At 27.9% G+C, this 25,300-nt stretch overlaps 2 protein-coding genes and 1 long non-coding RNA gene across 6 annotated transcripts in view; 1 reads left to right on the top strand and 2 right to left on the bottom strand.

Annotated features, from left to right (window-relative positions):
* Positions 1-632, top strand: part of LOC100203838 (ATP-dependent DNA helicase PIF1) — a 9,141-nt gene extending 8,509 nt beyond the window's left edge. Inside the window, exons 7-8 of the mRNA XM_065801690.1 lie at positions 28-170; positions 245-632. Of these exons, the coding sequence (XP_065657762.1) occupies positions 28-170; positions 245-469 (368 nt within the window). The 3' untranslated portion in view covers positions 470-632. The remainder of the gene's footprint in view (positions 1-27; positions 171-244) is intronic.
* A 3,625-nt stretch (positions 633-4,257) lies between these two features.
* LOC100207428 (polypyrimidine tract-binding protein 1) lies at positions 4,258-18,468 on the bottom strand. Of its 4 annotated transcripts, none has more exons than XM_065801692.1 (15): positions 18,353-18,468; positions 17,726-17,803; positions 16,698-16,737; positions 15,621-15,662; positions 15,128-15,352; positions 12,444-12,611; positions 11,174-11,385; positions 10,411-10,547; positions 9,954-10,072; positions 8,332-8,365; positions 7,668-7,760; positions 7,398-7,546; positions 7,242-7,309; positions 4,525-4,663; positions 4,258-4,375 (listed from the first exon to the last, which is right to left on the bottom strand). In XM_065801692.1, exons 3-15 carry the CDS (start codon positions 16,722-16,724, stop codon positions 4,304-4,306), a joined length of 1,485 nt encoding a protein of 494 aa, XP_065657764.1. In that variant the 5' UTR covers positions 16,725-16,737; positions 17,726-17,803; positions 18,353-18,468; the 3' UTR covers positions 4,258-4,303. The 4 variants fall into 4 exon arrangements, with proteins under 4 accessions (XP_065657764.1, XP_065657765.1, XP_065657767.1 ...); XM_065801693.1 differs by having other exon boundaries at positions 18,277-18,428; XM_065801695.1 differs by lacking the exon at positions 17,726-17,803 and having other exon boundaries at positions 18,353-18,432.
* A 1,941-nt stretch (positions 18,469-20,409) lies between these two features.
* Positions 20,410-22,923, bottom strand: LOC136082430 (uncharacterized). Its single transcript, XR_010639687.1, has 2 exons — positions 22,847-22,923; positions 20,410-22,461 (listed from the first exon to the last, which is right to left on the bottom strand). It is a non-coding gene; the product is annotated as an uncharacterized LOC136082430 (long non-coding RNA).
* Positions 22,924-25,300: the final 2,377 nt, after the last annotated feature.

The raw sequence follows: 25,300 nt of genomic DNA on the forward strand, positions 1-25,300 counted from the left end.
AATTTTAAAATACAAATTGTTTTTAAGGTTTACCTATGGTTCGATTTGCTAAAGGTATTGAGTTAGTAATTAAGCGAGAAAAATTTGTTTGCAAAACTCTTGTTGAAACTGTTTCTCGAGTGCAACTCCCATTACAGCTAGCTTGGGCGATTTCAATTCATAAAAGTCAGGTATAAAGTTCAATCAATTTTTTTTTTTTTTAATTATTTATCTGTTTCTTACTTTTATAATTCTTTTTTTTTAGGGTTTAACTCTGGATTGTTGTGAAGTTTCGCTTGATCGTGTTTTTGAAAATGGCCAGGCCTATGTCGCACTATCGCGTGCAAAAAGCCTTCAAAGTTTACGAGTTCTTGACATGACGCGTAATTGCGTTCGTGCGCATAAAGATGTTTTAAAGTTCTACATTAAGTTAAGACGCGACATCAGTTTCGCTTCGTCAAACAAAGAAAATGAAGTTTTCGTCGCATGAGATCTTTTTAATGTCATAAAAATTTAGATATTAAACTTTTAATTGACAATATATAGTAAAAACAAACAACAAATTATAAAAATAATATTTTAAGTTTGATGATAAAAAATAGATAACATAAGCAAAGTACAGTTGGTATTTATAAAAAATAACGGCAGGAAAATATTTTAAAAATAAAATATCAAGAGTTAAATTCTTACAGCATATACCAAGTCAGATAAAACCTTATAATTCTCATGCGACGCCATGTGTGATGTAATTTATTCTCTCTTTTTAAAAGCAAACGTATTAGTAAGACCACTACTTAAATTAAAATATTTATAATGCTAATAACTATTTCAAAAGAAAATATTATTTTAAGATGAACATTTTTTAGCAATAATCTCTTTATAGTAAAGTTTTTTGTTTATATTTTTATTTCAAAAGAAAATATTTTGTATTTTTTTTTATCGAAGAGTTATGTAAAATAAAATTGAAAATTTGCTTGATATTATGTTAGGTGTAGTTGCGATAAGCTACGATGTTTGTCGGGGTTGGTGGAAGAATTTTTTGATGCTTTAGATATTTGGCCCCCATATTCTGAAACGGGGCCCTGTGCTGGAGCTTTCTACAAGCTTAATGGTTGTGCAAAAAAATAAGAATTTTTCTTTTTCTTTGGCAGATTAAAAATGGATTATTATTTAAAACATTTTTATTTATAATAACATTTATAATATTTTATTTTAAAGTTTTTCTATTTTGAGCTACAGACTCACGTTTGTAATTTAAGCTTGAAATGTTTTAATAACTTAACAATCTGGTAAATCTTTCTTTTGAGACAGCATTTAAATCCTGAACAACAAATACAACTTTTAAGGAACGAAACTAATTTGAGAAACGTTATGATTTTAAAATAACTTTTTTAATAGTTTTCAAACTGTAAATGTCAGAACAGAGTAGTTTCAGAATTAATTATTTTTGATTGTAAATTAGTTTTATAACAAAGTTAAATTAATGTAAACGATTAATCTGAAAGATTACTCAAATTATGTTTACCAACCCATCAAATCAAATGTTAAGCTATAGTGCATGCGTGTGTATATATATTATATATATATATATATATATATATATATATAGAGAGAGAGAGAGAGAGAGAGAGTTTGTGTATTGATATATCTGCCAGCCCTCAGTGCTAAAGTACCACCTACCTCATCCCTAGTGGGGCCCATGTTCAAATATGACAATTATATCTATATCTCATTTTATAAACAGATGCAGTCTAGCCCTGTGAATTTTCCAAGATGTGTTTTTCCATTAAGTTTTAAATAAACTTTCTTTAGTATTAAGTTGATTTTGGTGAGATTTCATTTTAACCCAAAAAACTTTTGGAATGTTTTTAAGTGTATAAAAAAGAATTCAAATCCAAAACTTTTTGCTATAAACAATAAAAAGGATAAAGAATCGATTACCGCAGAATTTGCTACTATATTTGAAAAACGATTAAACACTGAAAGGTTAAATCATAGTTCTATTTATCGTCAAATTCCAACTTGTGAAAATCCTGATGAAATAGCTATTACTGATGAAAATATAAAAGACGCTATTTCTTGCCTAAAATTAAATAAATGCCAAGATCATTTCAATATATCTCAATTCAAAATAATCTCAATATAATAATTCAATATAACATTTAAAATATGCCCAGTGTGATGCACTTATATAACATATACAACGAAAAGTTACTCGAAACTATAAAAAATGATAACGTTATAGGTACTAGTATACATGAAAACTTTACAGGTGTTGTTGCTTATGCTGACGACATCATTCTTCTTAGCTCTACTCTATCTGGTCTTGAAAGACTGATTACAACGTGTAATATTTACAATAACTTAAACGGCATAAAGCTCAATGGTGTCAAAACGGAACTGTTGCTTTCGGGAAAAAGACAATTAACTAATTGCAAGAAAACCCTAGACGACCAACTAAATAATACCAAATGAAAAACTTAATCATCTTGGCTTTATTTGGGATACACAAAAATCTATTTTTGCCTCACTCAATAGAACAAATATTAACAATAGGGTATCAAATTTCCAAACAATAGTGCAAACTCTGATTCAATCTGGTATCCGGTTTGTACATCCATCTTCAATTATTCAGTTATATACATCTTTAGCAATTCCGACGCTAACTGGTCTGGAACTCTGTGAAAATAGAGTCAACAATGCAAAGACTTAATAAACTTGGAAGAAATGCAGTTAAGTCATTTTTTAATATCTCTAAGTATAGCAAAAACTATATAAACTCTCTATTTAAAGTTCGGGAGATATCGACTTACATACAACAAAATAAAATAAACCTATTTAATAATAAAGTAACTTTTGAAATCATCAATTCTCAGCTTAACTATTGTTCATTAAAATATTCATTTTTAGATGATATAAAGGAATTATGTAAGATCCATAAAATAAATATGAAAAACTTAATTCAGGATAAGAAGAAAGTGAAAATTTATTTCAGAAATTATAATTCCTGAAGATACTTATCAAATTTTTGTACAGGCAATTCAATGTTGGAATGCAAAGCAACAGCGAACAATTCTCAAAAATACTCTTGAAGAAAACATTATCAAGTGATATACTTTATTCTCTCTTTATATATCTTAAACTATTTTTATGTATTTTTACCTTGTAAACACATTTACAGAGGATGTTTAATAAAATAATAATATAAACAATTTGAGTTAAACTTTTGATTTTCAGTAATTTTATCTTAGTTTTCGTGAATAAGCAATCGTTCATAATGAGCAGAAATTGGCTTAGTCGGAACTTCAGGAGTAAAGTAAGGCTCATTTTTATACTCAGTGTCGGTTTCATTACAGTTTGTGCATCATCAATTTACCAATTAATAATTTTTAAAACAACAGCTTTTGATGTAAATTTTGATATGAATTCTCGTTTTTTCCCAATAATTTAGCTAGTTTGAAAGAAGTATATGCTGTTAATTTTAAATTCATTTTACTTTTAAAAATTGGCATAGTATTTTTTAATACTGGTTAACAAAATTTGACACATTTTAACGCAAATTTGTTGCGCAACCAAAATCTTATTCCTTTAAAAAAAAAGTCATGCTTCGTAAAAAATTCAATTTCTTGAAAAAACCCTTCGATTAGACTAAAAAAACGCGCTGCTTCGCAACGCGTACATTACAGAACGCTTATCACAATGCCAGGCTGGGATAACGTCAAAGGGCATAGTTTTACAGGACTTCATTTTCTGTACTGATAAACCTTTGCAGAAGTTTTCAGTCAACGCATCAAGAACAAAATTTTAAGAAATTTTAAAATTAAGAAAAAGGTAAAAACGAGTTGTTTTTAATATATAAATATACATGTTTATCTGCTTAATTTTACTTAATATACACGAAAGAATGCAATAGAACCGCAACAGAATGAAGTATACAAAATGAAAACTTCAGAAATTGCTATGAAATTTTCAAAGAAAACTAAAATACGGCGAATGAAAATATCAAGATTAAATATAGAAAACCAAAAGAAGTTTTAAAAATATAAAGAGACCATTTTAGCACTTTTAAAAACAAATAAGTTTAAACAAAAAAATTGAGGTACTATTTGAGCGACTTTCGTATTTACGAAACCAAAGTACATCAACAAAACCTAATAAATTTCAATAAGAAATAGCCAAAGGCCGATTACAATCGTTGAGATGGAAATTTAACGAGGTAAAATAGTATTTTGAAATTTAATTACACTCTAAGTAAAAACTGAATGAATAATGAATGAATAAAAATGCCAGCATATTATAAATATATAAGCTATATACATAAGCTTTATTGCATTTCGTTTTTAGCAAAGGAAACACGCAGATGACTGGATTCGTTTAATTTTCGATTGTGAAGTTTCTAAAAAAAAAAAAATTTTTTGATTAATAGATCAGCTTTTACTTAAATACTTTTGCGATTCTCTAGCACGATTAGGGAATCACTTACTGGTTTTATAGAGATGCATTTAACAATAAACTCAGACACCTTTGAAGATTAAAAACACTTACAATTAAACATATAAGAGCTTCTTCTACCGTACTCATTTGTATCAACGCCATTTTTCGGTCTTTAGGAAAAAATCTGAAGTTATTAATTGTTCCATACTCAGCAAACATTTCTTGAAGTTCATCCTCTGTTACAGATTCACTAAAATATATATATTTTAAATAACAATATATATTCCTCAGTATAATATACCCTAAGGAGCTAAAAATAGCCACCGAACATTGGCTTAAAAACGTCATCTACCAGTCAGCCCGAACCGTACTATTTTATATCAAAGTTTAATAAACGTAGTATAAAACCTATTATTTAAAAACTCTGCTCTATAACGAGCAAAACAAAACAAATCTCTTATTTTCTTTTATTGATTATCTTGCATGGTTGTTTATTTTTAATTACAAGACTTTCGTGTGCAAGATTTGAATGTATGTAATTGAGTAAATATAGTTGGCCATAGTGAGCCGTACATACTTGTAAATACCAAAGAATAAAGTATATATAAAAAAGGCATTAAAACAACTGTTATTAAAGAATATCATACCTGTGGTATAAGATACCATGTGGATATGATAACTAAGAGAAGAAAATACTTATTTTGGCCCAACCTGGCTTTACACAAGAAAATGACATCTATAAATTATATCCGGAATACCATAAGTTATGTAGCTAATGAGCCTAATAACCCGCCAAACAATGCCACTCAATTTAGGATTTTTTTACTTAAGTAGAAAATGTGATGTTAATTTTATCTCTTTTTGAGTCATTTAATAAACAGTTTAGTTTTTTGGGTTAGAATGAAATCTCACCAAAATCAACTTAATACTAAAGAAAGTTTATTGTTCACAGGACACAAGGGTAGTGCGATGCATGTTACTCCGATAAAGAGTTTGATCATAAAAGTAGATTATTGAATTTTGATTGGCCTAAAGTGTTTTATTTTTATTTTTTTTATCATACAGTAATTTTGGGAATTTTATTATACACATAGAATAGTCATTTTTGTTATTAATAAAAATGTTGAAATGTTAGAACTGTGTTATAAAATAAACAACACAACAAAATGTATGAATCAGATATAGAATTATAACTGACACTCTAGAATTAAATGATATTGAAATTTTAAATTAGAGACTGGCCGAAGCATATTTTAATAAATTTTATGTACCTAGAGCCATTTTCAAACTGTTCTTCAAGTCACATGAATACTACAAATAAAAAGTCATTACACTATCAATAAAAAGTTGTCCAGAGAAGAAGTCAAACAGAATTTTAATCACAAGACAAGGACTTCAGTTTTGGACATTAAAAAAATCAGACGCTAGCTGCAACAACTTTATCATCAAAATTTTAACAATGCTTAACCTTAATTTCTCTCAATGGTTTAGTATTATATTTTTTTGTAATAAACTGTTGAAACATTGCTTAATTACTTTAAAACTTATTAATATAAAAGAAATGTGGCTACTGTGGTTACTTATGTTTTTACATTAAAACTTAATGTTTTACTTCTTCACAATTTTTCAAGGTTTCTGTCCTATATTCCTATCAACTTTATCTTTAAATAAATCAACTTCAACATTATGCCCAATTAAAAATACTGATATAAATAAATGATAATACTGAGATGTAAACAATAACTGAATAACTAACAACTGAAATATTTACAAAGAAAAAAATTAAAAAATATTCACAATTGTTCAACATGTCATATTCAAAACTGCTTTCTTCATAACTAGTTTTCTGAGTTAATTTTTCATTGAGTTATTTCATGGAAATTAACTCAAGGTACATTAAGGTAACATAAAATAGTTATATTAAGCTATTGTTAAGTTTCTTTTGTTTTTAAGTATCAGGGTTACTGGTACAAGTATAATTTATTATCTTAAAATAGCTCACTTTCTCTTGGTTCTACATTGATTTTAGAATCCTTAGTTTTAACCTGGTTTTATCTTCTGAAAACCTTTTAGACTCAAGCACACTAATTAAATTTCTTAAAATTAGTAAATAAGTTTTGATTTTTTATTGTTGACCAGATAATATTTATACTTCTCAACATAATTAAAGAGCGTTTTTCTAAATAGAGCTAAGTCCATTTTATCCGAAACTGAGTCTTTTCAACATTCAAATTCTGTATTAAAAGTACAAATTTAACCATGTTAGTATGAATAAAAAAGTTGTTTATCATCTTTATTTACAATTAAAAAATTATTGATATTAAAAAATAAACGCTTTGCCTGATTAGTTTTTTTATTCCCCTTAAAACACGTAAAATATGACTAATAACTCTCTCATTAAAATGACTAGGTAAGCTATCATCCATGAAAACAATTTAACAAGTGAAAAGATGCTTTGTATATAGAAAAAAGATTTCTCAAACCAATCTGAAAAATGTCACTGAACTAAACCAAACAGATTTTGTTTAGTTAAATTTGACACCTAATCCACCCTCTGGTCAAAATATAAATAGTAATGCTTTTAACTTACTCTTAATATTCTGTTTCATGCCTTAACAAACATTTAGTAACACCAGCACTATCAGTCACACTTGTATGATAGTGTCAAAATCTTAAGGCTAAAATAGCTTCTATTTCTATCTTAAAAAAATAGACAACATAGAAAAGACAATAAGATTTTACTTGTTTTTCTCCTAAGTTACCCCATTGTAATCGATTAACTATCTGATAACCCAACTGTATTATTAATCTAACAAAATTAAACTTACGGTATGTTCGAGAGATGAAGTGACTGAATAGGAGCAAATATATTTTGAAAATTTTTAGATCCTGGTTTCTGCAAATTAAAAACAAATCAGCAAAATTATTATGTGAATGAAATAAATAAACTAATACACAATAAGATAAATAGATCTAACAATTACCTTAAACCTATGAAGTGGAGAGTTAGAATAATCTTTTGTTAATTCTTTCCCTTCATCATCAGATTTAGGCATATGTACATAGTCATGCTTGGACCGAGATACACGCATTTCATTATTAAATAAAGTGACATTGTTTAAATTTTGCAGTGCTGAAAAACAGTTTTTCTATTTTAATTTTTTAGCTTAACTAAAGCAGAAATGTTAAAAACAATCAAATATATATGTTTTTAATAAAAAATGCAATATAAAAATGAAATAAATAAAAGATACCAGTAGATGCCTGCTGAGCATCTGCAAATTGAATAAGGGCAGTATCTTTTTTGTTAAACAATATTTTTACTCGAAGCACATCACCATAATGACCTTTTTAAATAAATGTTTAAATGTTTATTTTTCCACAAAAAAAATCCCTTGAAAAACAATCTAAGCAAAAATACATTTGAAGTAAACAATTTAAAAATTACAAACATTCTTATTACACCCAGACATGGATTGTTTAACTATATTTTAATTTTAAATAATGCAAAAATTTGGTAAAATGATAAGCTACTGAGAATTTTACTTAATTGACTAACACTAAACATCACTAACATTCAAAATTTAAATGATTTTACAACACACATTACAAAGTATTACATTTTTTTCTCCCCAAAAAAATTAAGGGCTGTGTTCTAGTCAAGTTAAAGCTGGGAAATTTTTTAAAGACCAGAACAGTAATATAAAAATTATAAGATAATTTAGATTTAAAAAAGGCAGGCATGTAGACAACAGAACACTTAATATAGATGCATATTTATACAGATAGAATTGTAAAGACATGCTCCATAGATTATTAATTTTGAAATATAAACGGCCCCAAAAATCATTCAAGAAAATACTTAATTACAATAACTGTGAAATATTTCAACCAATAAGAGACGAGAAAAATATTTACCAAAGAGAATAAACAGGTCATCACAGGAGATTTCCTAGAAGTACGTAAAGAAATAGGTGAATATGAAATATAGAATTAAAAGTAGAATTGAACAATTTTAAAAAGAAAAATAGGTGAGTAAGAGATAACTTCACCTTAAAAATTAAATTTAAAAATTGTTGTGTATGTGTATGTGCGTATGTGTATAAGCATACCAACTCAAAACAAAAGTTGACTTGATTCTTTTTTTTTTAAATAATATATTATAAAGCATAAAAACATAGGCATATGAAAATATCTTCAATTTGAATATTTAATTCTTGCAAAAATAAAAATCTCATCAAATAAGCAACCTCTACTTTAGTATATATTATAATTGCTGTTTTGTTTTAAAGATACTTTTGTTCTGAGTACTGTATGTGCGTTAGAGGCAACTGGTAAAATTATGCAATCTGTAAAATCTACAGAATTAACTGCATTAAAAATGTTAACTTATTTAATGAGTTTGATTGAACTGATTATTACTGACAAAATTAATTATTTACTACTTTAATCTTATTTTTTAAATATATTTTCTGGGGTATTTTTTTTACTAACTTATATACAATGAATGTTTTCAAATATATGACTTGCATTAACAATTTTACTCAAAATGAAGTGTGTATGCAATAGATTAGTCAAGATAGGTACTTGTGATGTTTCAATATTTTTAAACCCATCATAATGTTCAATAATAAAGCAATTAATTAAAGAAACAAAAAAAACAAAAAAACTAAAAAAAACTAAAAATCCAGTTGGAAAGATAAAATGAAAGTGAAAGGACTCAGGGTAAACATTAAAAAGACAAAGGTTATGCATTACAAAATTTTTAAAGTTAATTTTGCTTTGTTTAATAAACCCCAAAATTAAAAGAATAACAATTGGTTTAATAATACCCCAGACATTTTTTTAAATAGATAAGCTATTAAATTTGAATGCAAAATTATAAAATTTATATTTTAAAATCTAATAAATACATTACAATCAAGGATTTTTCTAAGAAATTTAAATTTTTACAGAACCAAGTTTTTTAAATAGTACAGATTGCTTAACACTTTCAGTTGCCAGTAACATATGTAGTTTATACCGCGGACTTAAGTATGCATAAAACATCACCAAAGAAATCATACTGAAATAGAGATAAGCCCTTTATACACATTAACTAATTGTTAAGGTTGGCATTTACTTAAAATAAATTTAATAGAGAAAACTACTTTTTTTCTTTGTCAGGATTAATTTATGCATTTCAGAAATCAAATTGGTGGAATACAATGAGACTTAAATCCGCAGTAGTGAGTGTGTGTATGTGTGTGCATGTATGGAGTGCTGCTAAGGTAACAATACATGACCCTAAAAATAACACTCTCATTTAAATAATTTGTAGCTAACTTTATAAAGTAGAGATGAGAAAATTATGTAGATAAAATGTTCAACTAGTTTTTGAACAAAAAAAAAATTCAGTTAACAACAAAAATTTCTAAGAAACAAAAGAACTTTTGGCAACTAAAACTTTTTCAAAATGAAGATCAAGACTTGTTACCTTAATAGCAGAATTTTTATATGTTTAAAATTTAGTTATTAATCAAAACCACATAATAACTTACATTTTCATTCAAGTTGCTTACAAGGAGAACAGATACTTGACGATTGCCACCACCAATGTTTTGGTTAAAGTTATTATTAGGACTTAGACTGCCCATCATATTTGGAAAACCACCACCAACTGAAAAAAAAGGTTTTAATTCTACAATAAAAATATTTCTATTATGCTAACTGCACACAATGTACTAAGGTTCTATGCCTACTCCACATTTGATAATCTTTATTAAGTTCAATTGCATGCAACTTTACTAGATTAATAGTTTAGCAAACAAGTAATATAGATACTGTTCCCTATTTACATACAAGAGCAAAGTGCAAAAATTAAAAATAAGACTAAACTGTTTTGTGATGTTTTTAACATAAACATTTAACTTTACGTAGAGTTAAACTTGTTAAACTTTACATATAGTTAAATTTGTTATACCATACATACAGTTAAATTTGTTGAACTTTACATACAGTTAAATCCTTGAGTAAAGAGCTGAGGTGGAAAAGAACTTGGAACAGGAAGCATCCCTGGATTCATCTGGGCTTGCATAGCTTGTAGTTGAACATTTAGGTTATCATAATTAGATTTATCAGGTTTTGTGAAGTCTCTAAATAAAGATAACAATTTAATAAAAAAAATAGTAACTCAAATTATCAAATTAAATTGGGTAAAAAAGATGTTAAAATAATTTTGTTTATATAGTCTCTTGGAAAAGTTTAGAATCAGTTAAGCATTGTTTAGGTAAATCCATAATTTATTGACATACACAAAGCTTAGATTTAATTAATGTTATATACACATGTATATATATAACATAAATTAAATCTTAGCTTTGTGTATGTCATTTTCAATAAATTATGGATTTACCTAAAAAATACTTAATTGATTTTAAACTTTGGCAAGAGACTGTAAATACATTTTTCACACAACATCTTCAATAACTCAGAGAAAATGAATACTTTCGGAAAATTCCACAAGTTGATAGTATGTAAAGATACAAATGTTTACATTATGTCCACAAACTATATGAACAAATTTATTTTACCTTCATACTTTTTAATCTTTATTTAGAAATGAAGTTGTATTTATGAAAATATATATAAGAAATAAAACGAAAATATTTACATGACCCCTAACTGAAACTCCTAAATCTTAATTTAAGCAAACATTTGCAAATGCAGGCTGTTTATGATAGCACATGCAAATGTTACAATATACAGTTTTATAAAATACCTCATTTTTTCATTGTTGAATTTAACAACTAGTTCGCTCATTTTTGAGAACTCTACATGCAGAGTATTGCAGCCGTTATAAATATTTTGTTTATCAAAAAGTACTTTAGCAGCTGATGCTTCCTTAGAGTTAGAATATTGAATAAGAGCATGAAACTGATCATTACGTATGAATGTAACAACTTTCTGTATTTCACCACATCTTTGGAAAACCTAAAATTGATTTGAATGATTTTAATAAACAATAAATATACTGACCGATCAAACTAACAAATACAATTTTAATAAAAAGACCTTTTTTACTATAAAGTAAACTTAAATACCATCAAAGTTAAAGAACATTTACAAACAACTTTCATTAACATGTTTTGCTGACATTTTTACTTTCTAATTTAAAAAGTACAGTTTAATATTTTAAAACGTCATATTTTAACTCTTCTCCTGAGATTGAGAATAAATAGACGTAGATGACTTATATAAACTTTATGATGGTTTATTAGATGTTTAATTTATAAAAACCTAAATAAATAATAAACTTAAATTTAATTATAAATGCAGATAAGTAATATCTTTAATCAAATTTTTATCATTAAGATTAACCCATATCATTTATTATTTAGTAATTAGCTATTAAAATCTATTTCATAAATCGAAAGTCATAGTAATATAAAATTATATTGGCAAATTATTTAATGCAACAATAATACAAAGCCTAAAATCAACTTTAAATATAAATAATAAAAAATTAATCACATTTTGTATAAAATGTATACATACATGTACAAAATGAGTATTATTTTATTCACATGTTTATGTAAATAAGATAATGTTTCACATGTTTATGTAAATAAGATAATGTTTCACATGTTTATGTAAACAACTATGCAAATAAGATAATTATGTAAATAAGATAATTAATTATGCAAGTAAGATAATTAATTATGTAAATAAGATAATTAATTATGCAAGTAAGATAATTATTTAAGTCAATAAGATAATTAGTTAAGCAAGTAAGATAATTAATTATGATGATTGAGATAATTACAAGTTACCTAAAATCTTTAAATAAAATACTTTGAAAAACTTTTTATGTTTTAAATTTTTATAAATTCTAAATTAAAATTTCATGTGAAAGGATATTTACAATACATGTATACTATAATTATATTACCATATATATTGCTACCACACACACACAAAATACTGTTAAATAGTTTTTAAAAGACAACAAAATTAAAAACAGATTTAAAAAAAAATTAGCAAATCATCACCTGCTGAAGAACATCTATGGTAACAGGATAAATAATATTGGTAACAATGACTTTCAAAACACATCCACCATGTGGTCTACTATCAGAATCTCCATTGCGATCACTATCCCTGTGGTTGTTTTGATTATTAGTACGAAGTTCTTGATGTTGAGAAAATTGTAAAAAGACCTATAAAAATTGAATACTAAAGAGTCAATAAATCTATTTTTCTATTTAGTTATTTATGAAAAGCAAAAATTAATAAATATTATAACAAAATAGAGACTAGATTAGTCTCAAAGGGGTTACCATAAAACATAGAAACAAGGTCCACAATTTTTTGCCAGCATTTAACACTTTTAGGTCAGAAATGCCAAATGCCTAATTCTGACCCTAATTCTGAGGGTTGAAGAGTATGACTATTTGAGTTTTGTTTGAAAATAGTTAAAAAACTGAAAATGCTTTTTAACTAATTTTGACATTTTTTCAAATTTTCATTTATTTAAAAAAAAAATTTTTTCATCAGTGACAGATTTGTATTAATCAAGTACACTCAAATTCCTGAAGTTATTTTTTACATTTTAATAAAAATAATTAATAAAGCATTTTAACAATTTATTATTTCAACTGAGATAAAAAAAATTTTCAAGTTAAAATTAATTTTAAATTTTATTTAAAATTGATTTTGACTAGTTTTTAAACTGTAAAATAAGTTTTCAATTTGGTAAACACTGATAATAACAAAAAACGATTTTGAAAATAATTGAGAACTATTTATGATTTTATTTTTCCATCAAATTTTTTAATAAGCTAATTTAAAAAATTTATAATGAGTTTGCTGATATATTTATATAAACATATCTACTAACTCATTTAATTGTAGTAAGTGACCAGGGCCCCGGCTAAAAATGAAACTTTTTGCAAACCTGGCCCAGGAAATTATAAGAATTAGCAGGGGTTGATAGTTAGGGCTAGAAAAAAATTTATGATACTTAATATATTATAATTTTACGCTTACATTTACAATTTATTAAATACTGGCATACATTTATATATTTTTATATATCCTAATTTACTTCCAACAAGATTGAAAGCAACTACTAAGTTATGAATTACTTTAAAATAGAGAATAAGTTAAAATACTAGGAAATGTATAATTGGGGACTTAAAAAGCTAAAAGTCATATAAAAAAAAAAGGAAAACATAAAGATGGGTAAGAGTTACAAGGTTTTTTTGATGTTCAAGGAAAAAAACTGGATTAATAAAAGTTTTTATAGCATGAAGGGACAGATACAGGAAAATGATGCAACTTGCTGATTAAAATACCATACAAGAATGAGTTTCAGTTTATTGTTATAGAGATAATACAACCTTACAACAATAGGAAAGTGGTTCAAGCTTGGCAGATAAAGCAGGTCTAATTACATTTACAATGTGCTTTTAGACTTTGTCTGAGAGTAAGAGGGTTGTAATTTGTCAATATAGAAATGCTAATATTGCAATATTTTTTTGCAGTTTTGTTGTCTAACAAAAATTGTGGATTTTAAGTCCAGAATTTAAATTCATAAGCCACTGCAAGCATTATGCTGTTACAGAAGAGAGATCAGATTTAAACTCGGCTGCTTGTTCTAAGCAATTAAAAAGTAAAGATTTTTTGTCAAGACAAGAGTATAAAGTTGAGTTGTCAGCAAATAGAGGCACTTTAGATTTCATGAAGATGAAATATAAAGTGCCTCTATAAGTGCCTAATATAAAGTTATTGTAAAAAGTTGTTCTTAAGAAAGAAAAAAAAGATGAAATAAACGACTAATTTTTAATAAAGCAACTGCTGATGGTGATAAAAGATGGTGAAAAATGGGAAGTAGAATGAGGCTTGACTTAAAATTGAAGAGAAGTAATAAAAGCTTCCAAACTTTTATTCAGAAGGAATAAAAGCAAACACAGAGAGTGTTTGCTTCCAAGATGCACTTTATGCATACATATTATGAATATAAACATATATGTTTGCTATTTTTATAGATGCAGGCATACAATATCTTTTCATTGTTATAAAAACTTTAGTATTTATATGGTGTAGTATTTGCCAAATGAGAAGATGATCAGATGGATATGTGATGTGACTCTAGCAAGACAAGAAAAGGAGACATAATCTTAGATAGATTAGAAAAAACGCTGTATCAAACAACATTTGTTAGAAAAGATTAATGTAATTTAGGTATCAGCATGTAGAGAGGTAGCAGCTTAAGTAGAAAATGGTAGAGGTAGATGTAAGAAAACTCGGAGAGTGCCTTACATATTGTATGAATGAGCTTTAGTTAAGAAAAAAATGCTCTGGATTGTTTATATTAGAGAAACAGCTTGAAAGATGAAGGCTAAAGCCTGATGATGATCATCATCATTATCATCATCAGCAGTATGATCATGATCATCATCAGGTTTTAGCCTTCCCTTTTTTGTGCTGCTGATTATTATGATGATGATGATCATGTTGATCATAATGATGTTTATATATGCATATATATACAAAATATAACATGAACTTCGAATAAAAAAAATATACTTTAGGATGTATTAAGGCTTATACTTCCCTGGCCTTTTTTAATAACAGAGTGTTTGCCACATTTTATTAGGTAGCTTCATATTTTATTAAAAAATTACCCAATTATTAAAAAATATTGTGAATTTTTAAATATTAAAACACTTACAGGTTGATTACGAATAGTTGGAGAAACATAAGTATAATAGTTTATCATAGTTTTAGCACAATCAACATCCTGCAACTCAAGAAATGCTTGCGATTTTGACCTCATTAAAAGCATGTTAGTAACCTCACCAAAAGGTAAACCTAAAGATTTTATTTCGGGCTCTGTAGCATCCATAGGTATCTGTCGAATATGAATGACTTTTGATGGTGTTTGGTCCTGCTTTGACTTAAAAGGAAACAATTTTATATTATACAATATTAAATCAAATATTAGTTTTTAAAACAATTACTATTGCTATATTAAATATAATTCAGATTATAATCTGAATTTTAATCATAATAGTATAGATATATATATTTAAACATGTAATCGAAAAACAACTTTTTTAGTTTTAAGAAATTTTAACAATAATTAAGAAATTTTAAAAAAACCAAAAAAAATGCTTTTTAATAAACTAGTCAAAAAAAATATCTAAATTTGAAATAATAACAACCTTTTTAGTGTCCATATCGTTTGAGTCGTCAGGGTATGTACGCTAAAAAAAAAATTATTAAATTCAAAATGAAAAACAAACAAAACATATGCATAATCAAACATATCATAGATGTTTGAGCTTTAAAAAATTTACTAATTTTATAGTTTTGATTATAACCTAAGTCTTTGTACTATAAGCTTTAAACAAAATTCTTTTTTATTAGCCAGGTACAGAGAAAACCTTAAATGCTAGTTTATTGTGATTTAACATACTTAAGTTTATATATAACATTATATGCAGTATTTGATTCAAATTTTAAAATTTAATTAGCAAATGAATTAATCTAAATCTAATAATATTAAATTAGGCAATAAAACAATGGAAAAAATCTTAACTATTTTTATTTAGAATTATATAGAAAACCAACACTATATATCTACATATATATATATATATATATATCTATATATATCTATATATATATATATATCTATATATCTATATATATATATATATATATATATCTATATATATATATATATATATATATATATATATATATATATATATATATATATATATATATATATATGCAGAACATGTATTATATAAATAAAAAATAGATATCATTTGCCTTAAAGTTTCATGTTAATAACAGTCAATATATCCAATTATAAAATTAAGGAATCAAATACATCTAGACTCTAAAACCCTTTAAAAAATTTTACTTGTAAAATCGATAGCTTATGTGGTCACTAAAAGCATGTTCTTTTAAATATATATTCTTAAATTTTTAATATATACAAACAATAACACTCTTATCAACTTATTAAAAGCTTGTTTATGACTGAAAGCACACATACAAAGCATATTTTTAAAATAAAAATTTTACTAATTCGTATTAACTTACTTGTGATTACTCATCTTTGTTAAAAAATTATAAACAAAATTTTGGTCTTTTAAAAAGAAATAAAGAATTTTGTAACTAATTACAATTTACTTGTTTGAGGTTGAACTACTAGTAAATAAATTTTTGTCGAAGTTAAACGCTCACGTGTTTTATTACATTAAATAAAACGTAATTTATTTACATACCTTATTTCCGATTGAGCTTTGGTTCATATCAGGTACGGCCCTAAAGAAAAAGAGACCATGATAGCAAGAAGGAAGCAGAAAGACAAGAAGAAAGGTTTAGACAAGTATTAAAAGCAGTCCGACGAACCGCTTAGAATAATATATATATTTTTATAGCCATAAGTATAAATTAGACAGCGCCCCGTCAAAAAATAAAAATGTTTAACCGAGTTGGCACATGACCTAAAAGTCTTAAAAATTTAAGTTAACAATAATTATGTAAATAAACATTGAAAATTATTTTATATAATAAAGCAGAAGAAGGTCATATGTTAAGTAAAAAAAAATTAAATTAAAAAAGTATTGAGTCATTTTTTATCGCCCTGTTGTCAGTTCAGAGACTTAATTTAGGAAAATTTTAATTTTAGCGTAATATGCAACTTAGAGACAACTGACGTAAACGGTTAGCGCCTCGGTTAGCCGCTTGGATTCTGGGAAAGTTTGTCATGAAAGTTTTGACAAGAATAAATTGAAACAAAATTAAAACAAAAATAAAAAGTTTATTATAGAATTTATAAATCTTAAAAAACCGTTAATGCCTATGTAAAACATAATACAGTTACTTAATTTTATATGAGCCTTGGCTTAGATTTTCAACCCTTGTTAATGATGTATATTTTAACTATAACCTCTATGTGTATTGTATTAATTACACACTATTTCGACTATTCAATGTTAAATTGAGACTGCTCACAACTTCAATTAATTCCAGTAATTCTGTTTATAAATTTAAAGTCTCTCTAAAAGTTTAGAGATTGTTTATAAAACTCATTAACAGAACTATTAAATCTAAGATAAAACATGTTCATTATTCACATAGGAGATATTAATTCAAAATCTTTATATTTCTGAATAGATTTTGAGTATAAAAGGCAAAATGTTGTAATTTAATAATTCAAAATAAGAAAATCTTAGATTTAAAAAATTACTTGGGATTAAAATGGCAAGGCCTAACAAGTTCTAAGTACGTAGCAAGGAAGATAGCCTACCTTCTTGGGAAGCACACGATAAAGATTGATAACAATGAAGTAACAAAAGAGATCAGAAACTGCTTTCAAGACAGATATCTAAAATTAGAGAATCAGATTATACAAAAAGATTTCCTATAATAATAAAAAAGAATTTAAAGAACATAGCCTAAATTTATTGACTCAATGCAGCTAAACAGTTTAGAAATAAAACAGTTTAGAAATAGGGTTTTGCATAGTTAACTTAACACTATCAATATTTTTTTAAACTTAGATTTCTAATTAAAAAAAAATCATTTATCATTTAAAAGCCACGAAAAAGCAAAACAAAAAAAGTAACAAAAATTCATATGTTTTAGCAAAAAATTAAATTCCTTTAGATTTATCTTATTTTTAAAAAAATTATAATTTTGATGTTTTGCTTATTGGTGCTAAACAATGATTTTTTTGTGTAAAACCCAAATAAAATAACCGAATAACTTAATCGATTAAAGACTTTAGGAAACACGACGCTTAGAAAATGAAAACAAGAAGTAGACAATTATAACTGAGTAGAAAAGAGGATACTATACCTGATCTTTAGAGATGATAAAGAATAAATAGATGATAATACAAAGATATTTAATAAGATAAAATGTTCTGCGTTACCCAAGAGAAAGCAATATGCCTAAACTTGAATGGTCAGCGTGGCAAGTAGAACTCTCGGTGAATAACAGCTGGCAATAAATTTTACCTTATACAAGTTTACTATTGCGGAGATAACAAAAAAGCGCGTGATATTTTTAAGCTGGAGTTTCACTTATGACATTTCGGGAAGTTTTTTTTATATAGTTTAGTTTTATATTATTACCCTCATTTTTTTTTAATTTATATGAATTTTTGATAAGATTATATTATTTAAGCTTTTTAAATGTTAACTTAAAAAATTTATTTATAATTGCTAAAAACTGCTTCACGCAAATTATAAACCACCGTTCAAATAAAAAAAATTAAAAAAACCGTAATTACACTTTAGTTTGTTAGTTCGCATATTTTTTACTTTATGCTATAGTGTACTCAGAGGCGTAGAAAGAATTTTTTGGTGTTCCAGATAGGTAACTTCCAGACATGGAGCAAACTCCAAACATTTATATGTTTATACTTATGTCAAATAATGAGTGTTTGCAAAAAATTGCGATGATTGGAGGCTGGGAACAAAAATGCCCCAAAATTTTCGCCCCCCTGCCACAAACGTGAGAGCAACAAGTTGATGAAGTATTATTTGTACTATTCTTAACTAGACTTATATTCATCGATAAATTTTAGATTTCATTTAAAAATATTTTAGCGTTCAAAAATTATGACCATATAAAGTTTAAACCCCCCTCAATTTGAGGGAGTTGCACATTTTATATAGTAATAATTTTTAAACGCTAATAGATAATACTATGAAACTTAAAATTTATCGATGAATATAAGTCTAGTTAAGAATAGTACAAAAAATACTTCATCAACTTGTTGCTCTCACGTTTGGGGCAGGGGGGCGAAAATGTTGGGGCTTTTTTGTTCCCAGCCTCCAATCATCGCAATTTTTTGCAAACCCTCATTATTTGACATAAGTATAAACATATAAATGTTTGGAGTTTGCTCCATGTCTGGAAGTTACCTATCTCGAACACCAAAAAATTCTTTCTACGCCTCTGAGTGTACTATTATATTTATAATTACTAAACACTTTTATGATACATCCCTACTATAACTATACCAAGCTTAAATGTAAATCAAACTTTGTTTTTGCCAAAATGTTTATGGTAATCATAGAATAATAAAAATTACTATTTCATATTTGTTTATAATTATATAAAAACTGTTTCAAATTTGAACAATGTTTTTATGTTAAACACTATTCAAGATTAGAATAAAAACTATTAAAGATTAGATAAAAACAACATTCTTATTAGTATATAAAATATATCAACATCAGTAGTGGTCGTAAAAATTTAACATCGGATGCTTTTTTTTCCGTTTTTTTTTTTACATCCATCATGCAAAAATTAGAAATTTAACATGCGTAAACAATATTGATTGGGAAAAATATTGATTTTATTCCATTATTTATAGTGCCGACTATAGCCGGCGGTTTCCCTGGTGTTGTCGACTCAATGGTCATAGAGAAACAAAATCTTTTTTTTTTTTTCAATATATATTTTTAATATATATAAGTTGTTTCGTATGAAAAAACCGATTTTTAAAATTTATTGCGCGAGCTGCGTGTTTCTTTGAGTGCTTCCCCATATAATATTTGCGTAATTTATATGACAATGTATAAATGAATAATATAATTGTGTTAACTGGTGTATACTTATTATATTTCTTGCTTTATAGAAACTTCCGATGCATTTAGCAATTTTATTGGAGGTATTATCAATATGATTTCTCCAAGATTTTCATCGATCTCATCGAACAAAATTTTGTTACTCCCAGAAACTTTTTAACTTTTTTTCTTTTTATTATCATATTATCAATTAAAAGGTCTGGCATGATATGGGGCAGTTTATGTTTTTTCGAAGTTGGATAAAAAAGTGTCCATTTTGTTTTTTCTATACTTAGAGACAATTTATATCCTGTAAACCAAACAGAAACTTTTTTTAAATAATTTGTCATGTTAGTAAAAAGCATATTAATATCTTTATGAGAAAAATTTTTAAAAACAAGACAAGAGTAGATTGGGTTATACATTATTCTTTTTTAGAATTTTTGGTTGAAATTGAGGGACCTGGAAGTTAACTTTGTTGATTTTGTTCGTGATTTTGTATTGCTCAATTAGGTCCCCTCTTTCACGTCGTTCGTTTAATGTTGTTAGATTAAGGCTTGCTAGTCTCTGAGTATACGGTAGGTGTTTTAAAGTGGCAATATGTTTTGAGGCTCGGCGTTGAACTTGCTTGAGCTTAACTATGTCTTGAGCTAGAAATGGTGGTTTGTACTGCATATTCAAGGTGTGGGCGCACGTATGAAGTGTACAATGTGCGCCATAATGCTGAACCTCGACCTCTAAAAGCCTTCTTGAGCCTGCCAAGCATTTGATTGCCAGCTGATGCAGCCGTGCAAACTTGTTTTTTAACTTTCAAATCGTTAGCCATAACAACGCCTAGGTCTCGTTCAGATGATGTACATGAGATAGGTCGATAGTTTGAGGGGTTCAACTTGCAGTCTTTTTTGAAGATGAGAGTTATTTCAGCTTTCTTCCATTGAAACGGTACTTCGCCAGCTTCAAACGATTCAGAGAATATAATTGTTAGTGGGGTAGCAAAGCCTGCAGCACAGTATTTCAGAACGCGAGGGTGAATGCCTTCAAAGCCCATTGTTTTGATTTTGTTCAGGTCTGAAAGTTTTTCTTTAATAGATTCGTATGATGCGAGTGTGGTCGGTTGGTGTATGCTTGTGGAACGAAGGTTGAATGCTGGAAGAGGTCTTAGCGGCTCGATTTCGAAAATTGATTGGAAATAATTGTTAAGTGTGTTGCATATTACTTTAGGATCTGTTGTAGTTTGATTGTTAGTTGTTTCAAGTTGACGGATGCGGTCGTGTGTGTCTTGTTTGCTTTTGGCGTATAAGTGGATGCTTTTTGGGTCACGTCTGCTATTATTTACCAGCTCCTCTTCGTAAGCAAGAACAGCTGATTTGACTAGTCTTTTCACTACTTTGCTTGCATTTTTATGCTGTTTGCGTAGAGTTGGCTTGTTTGGTCGGCTAGCAGCGATAAATTTGCCCCAGAGTTCGCTTTTCAGTTTGACAGCGTTTGCAACATCTTTGTCATCAATGTTTTGTGCTTGTTAGTGTAAGGAGTAGTCGTTGACAGGAAGTGTAACGAGGTTACTTCGTTGTATTTGTTGATAAATATTTGATATTTTTCGGAAATTGTTAAGCCTTCAAAAGCCGAATGTTTCAATATGCGTAGTGATAAGGTTGTAGTCGGCTTTGCACCAGATGAGACGTTTTTTATAGAGGTTGGAGGAGTTGTTTGTTTCGGGTTCTCTAATTTTTAGGTCAGAGAGAGCTATACTTCCCTCGATAAAACAGTGTGACTGACCTTTGGCTGTGAAGCCGAGAGGACTAGCTTTTTTTATTTCGATTGATTGGTCTGGTTTGTTGGTCAGGATCAAGTCTAGTGTATTTTATGGAGGTTCCTTACGAGTGCTGCGATAGGTTGGAAAGATTATTAGCTGATTCAGATGATTTTCTTCGAGACAGTATTGAAATTTACAATCTGTCGGCCAATCGTTTTGTACATATGCAACAGTCGCAATACCACCTTCTACGTTGACATGTGAGTACACAGTATTGCTGAAATTGAAGTCGCCGTGCGCGAGTAAGGATGAGCAGCCAATTGAATTGCATTTTTTAGATGCAGTGCTTATTGAACTTATTATTCCATCGAGCGCTGAGTCGTTTATATCATGAGGGCGGCAGAGTCAGCCTGGTAGAATCGATTCGTTGTGAAATTTTAGTTTAATCCAGACTTGTTCAATGGAGGTGCGGTTGAGTTGGTCAATTTTGGTGTAAGAACAATCGAGGTTTTCTTTTGTGTAGATGGCGACTCCTCCTCCTCTTCTGAATTTGTTTTTATTGAACAGTTGGTACCCTACAAATTTTGTGTCGGATGTGTCTGTGAACCAAGTCTAACGTCGTTAACTGTGAACCAAGTCTAATCGATCGTGATGCTTTTGGTCGTTCTGGTCGGATGAAGTTGAATTGTTTATTCCTTGGATGACGATATTCTTCACAAAAAAAAAAAAAAAAAATAAAATAAATAAATAAAAATAAAAATAACAACTTTTAAAACTCTGTAAAAATATAAGCGAACTGAAGCATAAATAAACTCTTAGCTATAAATATTTTTATGATAATAATATGTAAATTAGATATAAATATAATAAAATATAAGTATAGGTATATATAAATATAGGTGTGCGAAGTAAAAAAAACTGTATTTTAGACACGAGTATAGGTAATATAGTATACTGTGATTTTAGAATAGAAAAGTAACTAATAAGCTAATAAGATGAAGCAATAAATAAAGAAGTAAATAATGGTTATAAAAAGAATAAGACGAAAAAATATATATATAAAAAGAATACGAGAGAAATACTCCTGAAAACTTACGCTCCAACAAAAACACGTCTTGTCGACTCAAAGGCTTGCACAAAGACAAAAAGCGCAAAAAAATATAATTTTTTTTTTTTTTTTTCCGTAAGTTTTTGTTTACATTTGACGTAATATATATAAATTACATTTTTTTTTTTCAAATACAAACAAGGCTTCTAAAAGAAGATCAAATGATCTTATCGTCAGAAGAGAACGTAAAAAATTAACATAAAAATATTAAAATAGCACTTAGATAAATAGAAACAAATTGTCAACAAGTATAAAACAAAGATTGAACATACATTTCAAATCAATATAAACTTTTGTAAGTGTTTCTTACTACAGTTTAAAGTTATTTAGAATCAAGAAATCGTGTAATTTCGTCATTCAAAATGTTTAAAATGGAAAACATTAAAATTTCGAATTATTTGACAAATCTTGATCGAGAGAAGCGTTCTGGCACTTGTTTAGCAAGTAACAAAACTGTTTAATGTTTTTTTTTTGTTTTTTTTTATTTCGTCATTTTCATAATAAGTTATTTACAAAATATTTTGAGTTAAGATATGACCGGAGCAGGCAGAAGACAAAAGTCTTATCATCTAGCCCCGTTGTATCGTTTACACTATCATAAATCATAAATTTTTACAATATCAATAAAATAATATAAATACTTTTAAATAAACATTTTACATTTTTTTATACATAAAAAAAAGAAATATTTATACATTCATAAAAATATATATGTATAAAAAAAAAAAAAAAGAAATAAATACAAATTTAAATAAACAAGCAAAAAAAATATATGTTTTACTTTTAAGCAAACGAAAGAAAAGTTAAGAATTGAAAAAGAAGATATTAAAAATAAAATAGAATTTGAGATATGTCATAATCAAGTAACTGTTTTTTTAAAATAACTTTGAAAGTTTTAAGTGAAATTAAAGTTTTACTTTCAATTGGAATGAATGAGTTCCACAAATGTGGCCCTCGGTATACTATTGAGAAATTAGACTGTTTTAATAAGGTTTTTGGTACCTGATAGTTATGCAATGAATGCTTTGTTTGATATTTATGATTTATAATAACAAAAAGGTCGTCAAAAATATTTGGCAGCATACGATATTTAAATCTAAACATGAATAAAAGAATAATGTAGATATTTAATTGATAAACATTAAGCACTCCAAGCTTTTTAAGCAGTGGATTGGCACTGGTGTATTTATTAGCATTTAATATGCTGCAGACATGCAGTAGACGTCATTTACACAGACTTTGCAAAGGCGTTTGACAAAGTACCACATAAACGCCTTCTTCATAAGCTGAGAGCGTACGGTATTCAAGGCGCTCTTCTTGACTGGATCGCAGCTTGGCTAAGCAATCGATGTCAACGAGTGGTTATAAACAGCATTACTTCTGAATGAAAAGCATTCACTAGTGGAGTGCCTCAAGGCTCAGTCTTGGGGCCATTCCCAGTGGGCACAGAACCTAAATAAGACGTCTTTTGAACGTTCAAAAGACGTCCAAAACGTTCAAAAGACGTTTAAAAGACGTCTTTTTTACGTCCTGTGCCCACTGGGTTGCTATTCGTAATCTTTGTAAACGACCTGCCGGACAGTATTACTCATCATATGAAACTGTTTGCCGACGACAGCAAAATAATAGGGATAATTAAAAAGGAGTCGGACAACATCACTCTCCAAGATGACGTTGACAAAGCAGTGAAATGGTCACATATTTGGCTCTTGCATTTCAACGTTGAGAAATGCAAAGTAATGAATGTTGGGCGCGGATGTAACAAGTCAACGTACAAATACTCAATGTCAAACGTTGACGGCACCCGTCGTCCTCTCGAAGAAACCGAAGTCGAAAGAGACCTTGGTGTGATGGTCTCGAATGACCTTAACGTTAGACCGCAAATAGAGTCAGCCGTATCAGTAGCGAATAGAGTGCTAGGGCGATTCAAAAAAACATTTCGCAGTCGCAGTTTTTATTTATGGCGCACTCTGTATCTCACTTACATTCGCCCCCATCTTGAGTTTGCTGTACAAGCCTGGTCACCGCATTTAAAATCAGACATAGCCATTCTCGAGCAAGTCCAACATCGAGCAACAAAAACAATATCGACTATTAAACACATGACCTATGAAGATCGACTCCAACGGCTCGGTTTAACAACTCTTGAAGAACGCCGCAAAAGAGCAGATCTTATCGAGCAATTCAAAATCACTCGTAAGCTCGAGCTTGTTAGTTTTGTTGTCCCGCAAAAAATTTCAAAAAGTAAAGATAAGTATATTCTAAGAGGCCATAACCATAAACTAGAACGTCAGATGGTAAAAAACTGTGAGGAGCGGTATAACTTTTTTTCAAATAGAATTGTCGCCCCATGGAATGCGCTTTCGCAAGAAGCAGTGAACGCTCAATCCATCAACGCTTTCAAAAACAACATAAGAAAGTAACTTTATAGATACAATTGCT

Source organism: Hydra vulgaris, chromosome 07 (genome assembly GCF_038396675.1).
Source record: "Hydra vulgaris chromosome 07, alternate assembly HydraT2T_AEP".
Taxonomy (NCBI): domain Eukaryota; kingdom Metazoa; phylum Cnidaria; class Hydrozoa; order Anthoathecata; family Hydridae; genus Hydra; species Hydra vulgaris.

Bases quoted from the DNA above. Each gene is read 5' to 3' on its own strand.
- LOC100207428 (XM_065801692.1), bottom strand. From the start codon at position 16,724: ATGAACCAAAGCTCAATCGGAAATAAG. The intron at 15,663-16,697 runs GTATGTAAATAA...TTTTTTTTTTAG, and splicing joins AAAGCTCAATCGGAAATAAG to CGTACATACCCTGACGACTC. The intron at 7,761-8,331 runs GTAAATATTTTT...TTATTTAAAAAG, and splicing joins TGACCTGTTTATTCTCTTTG to GTCATTATGGTGATGTGCTT.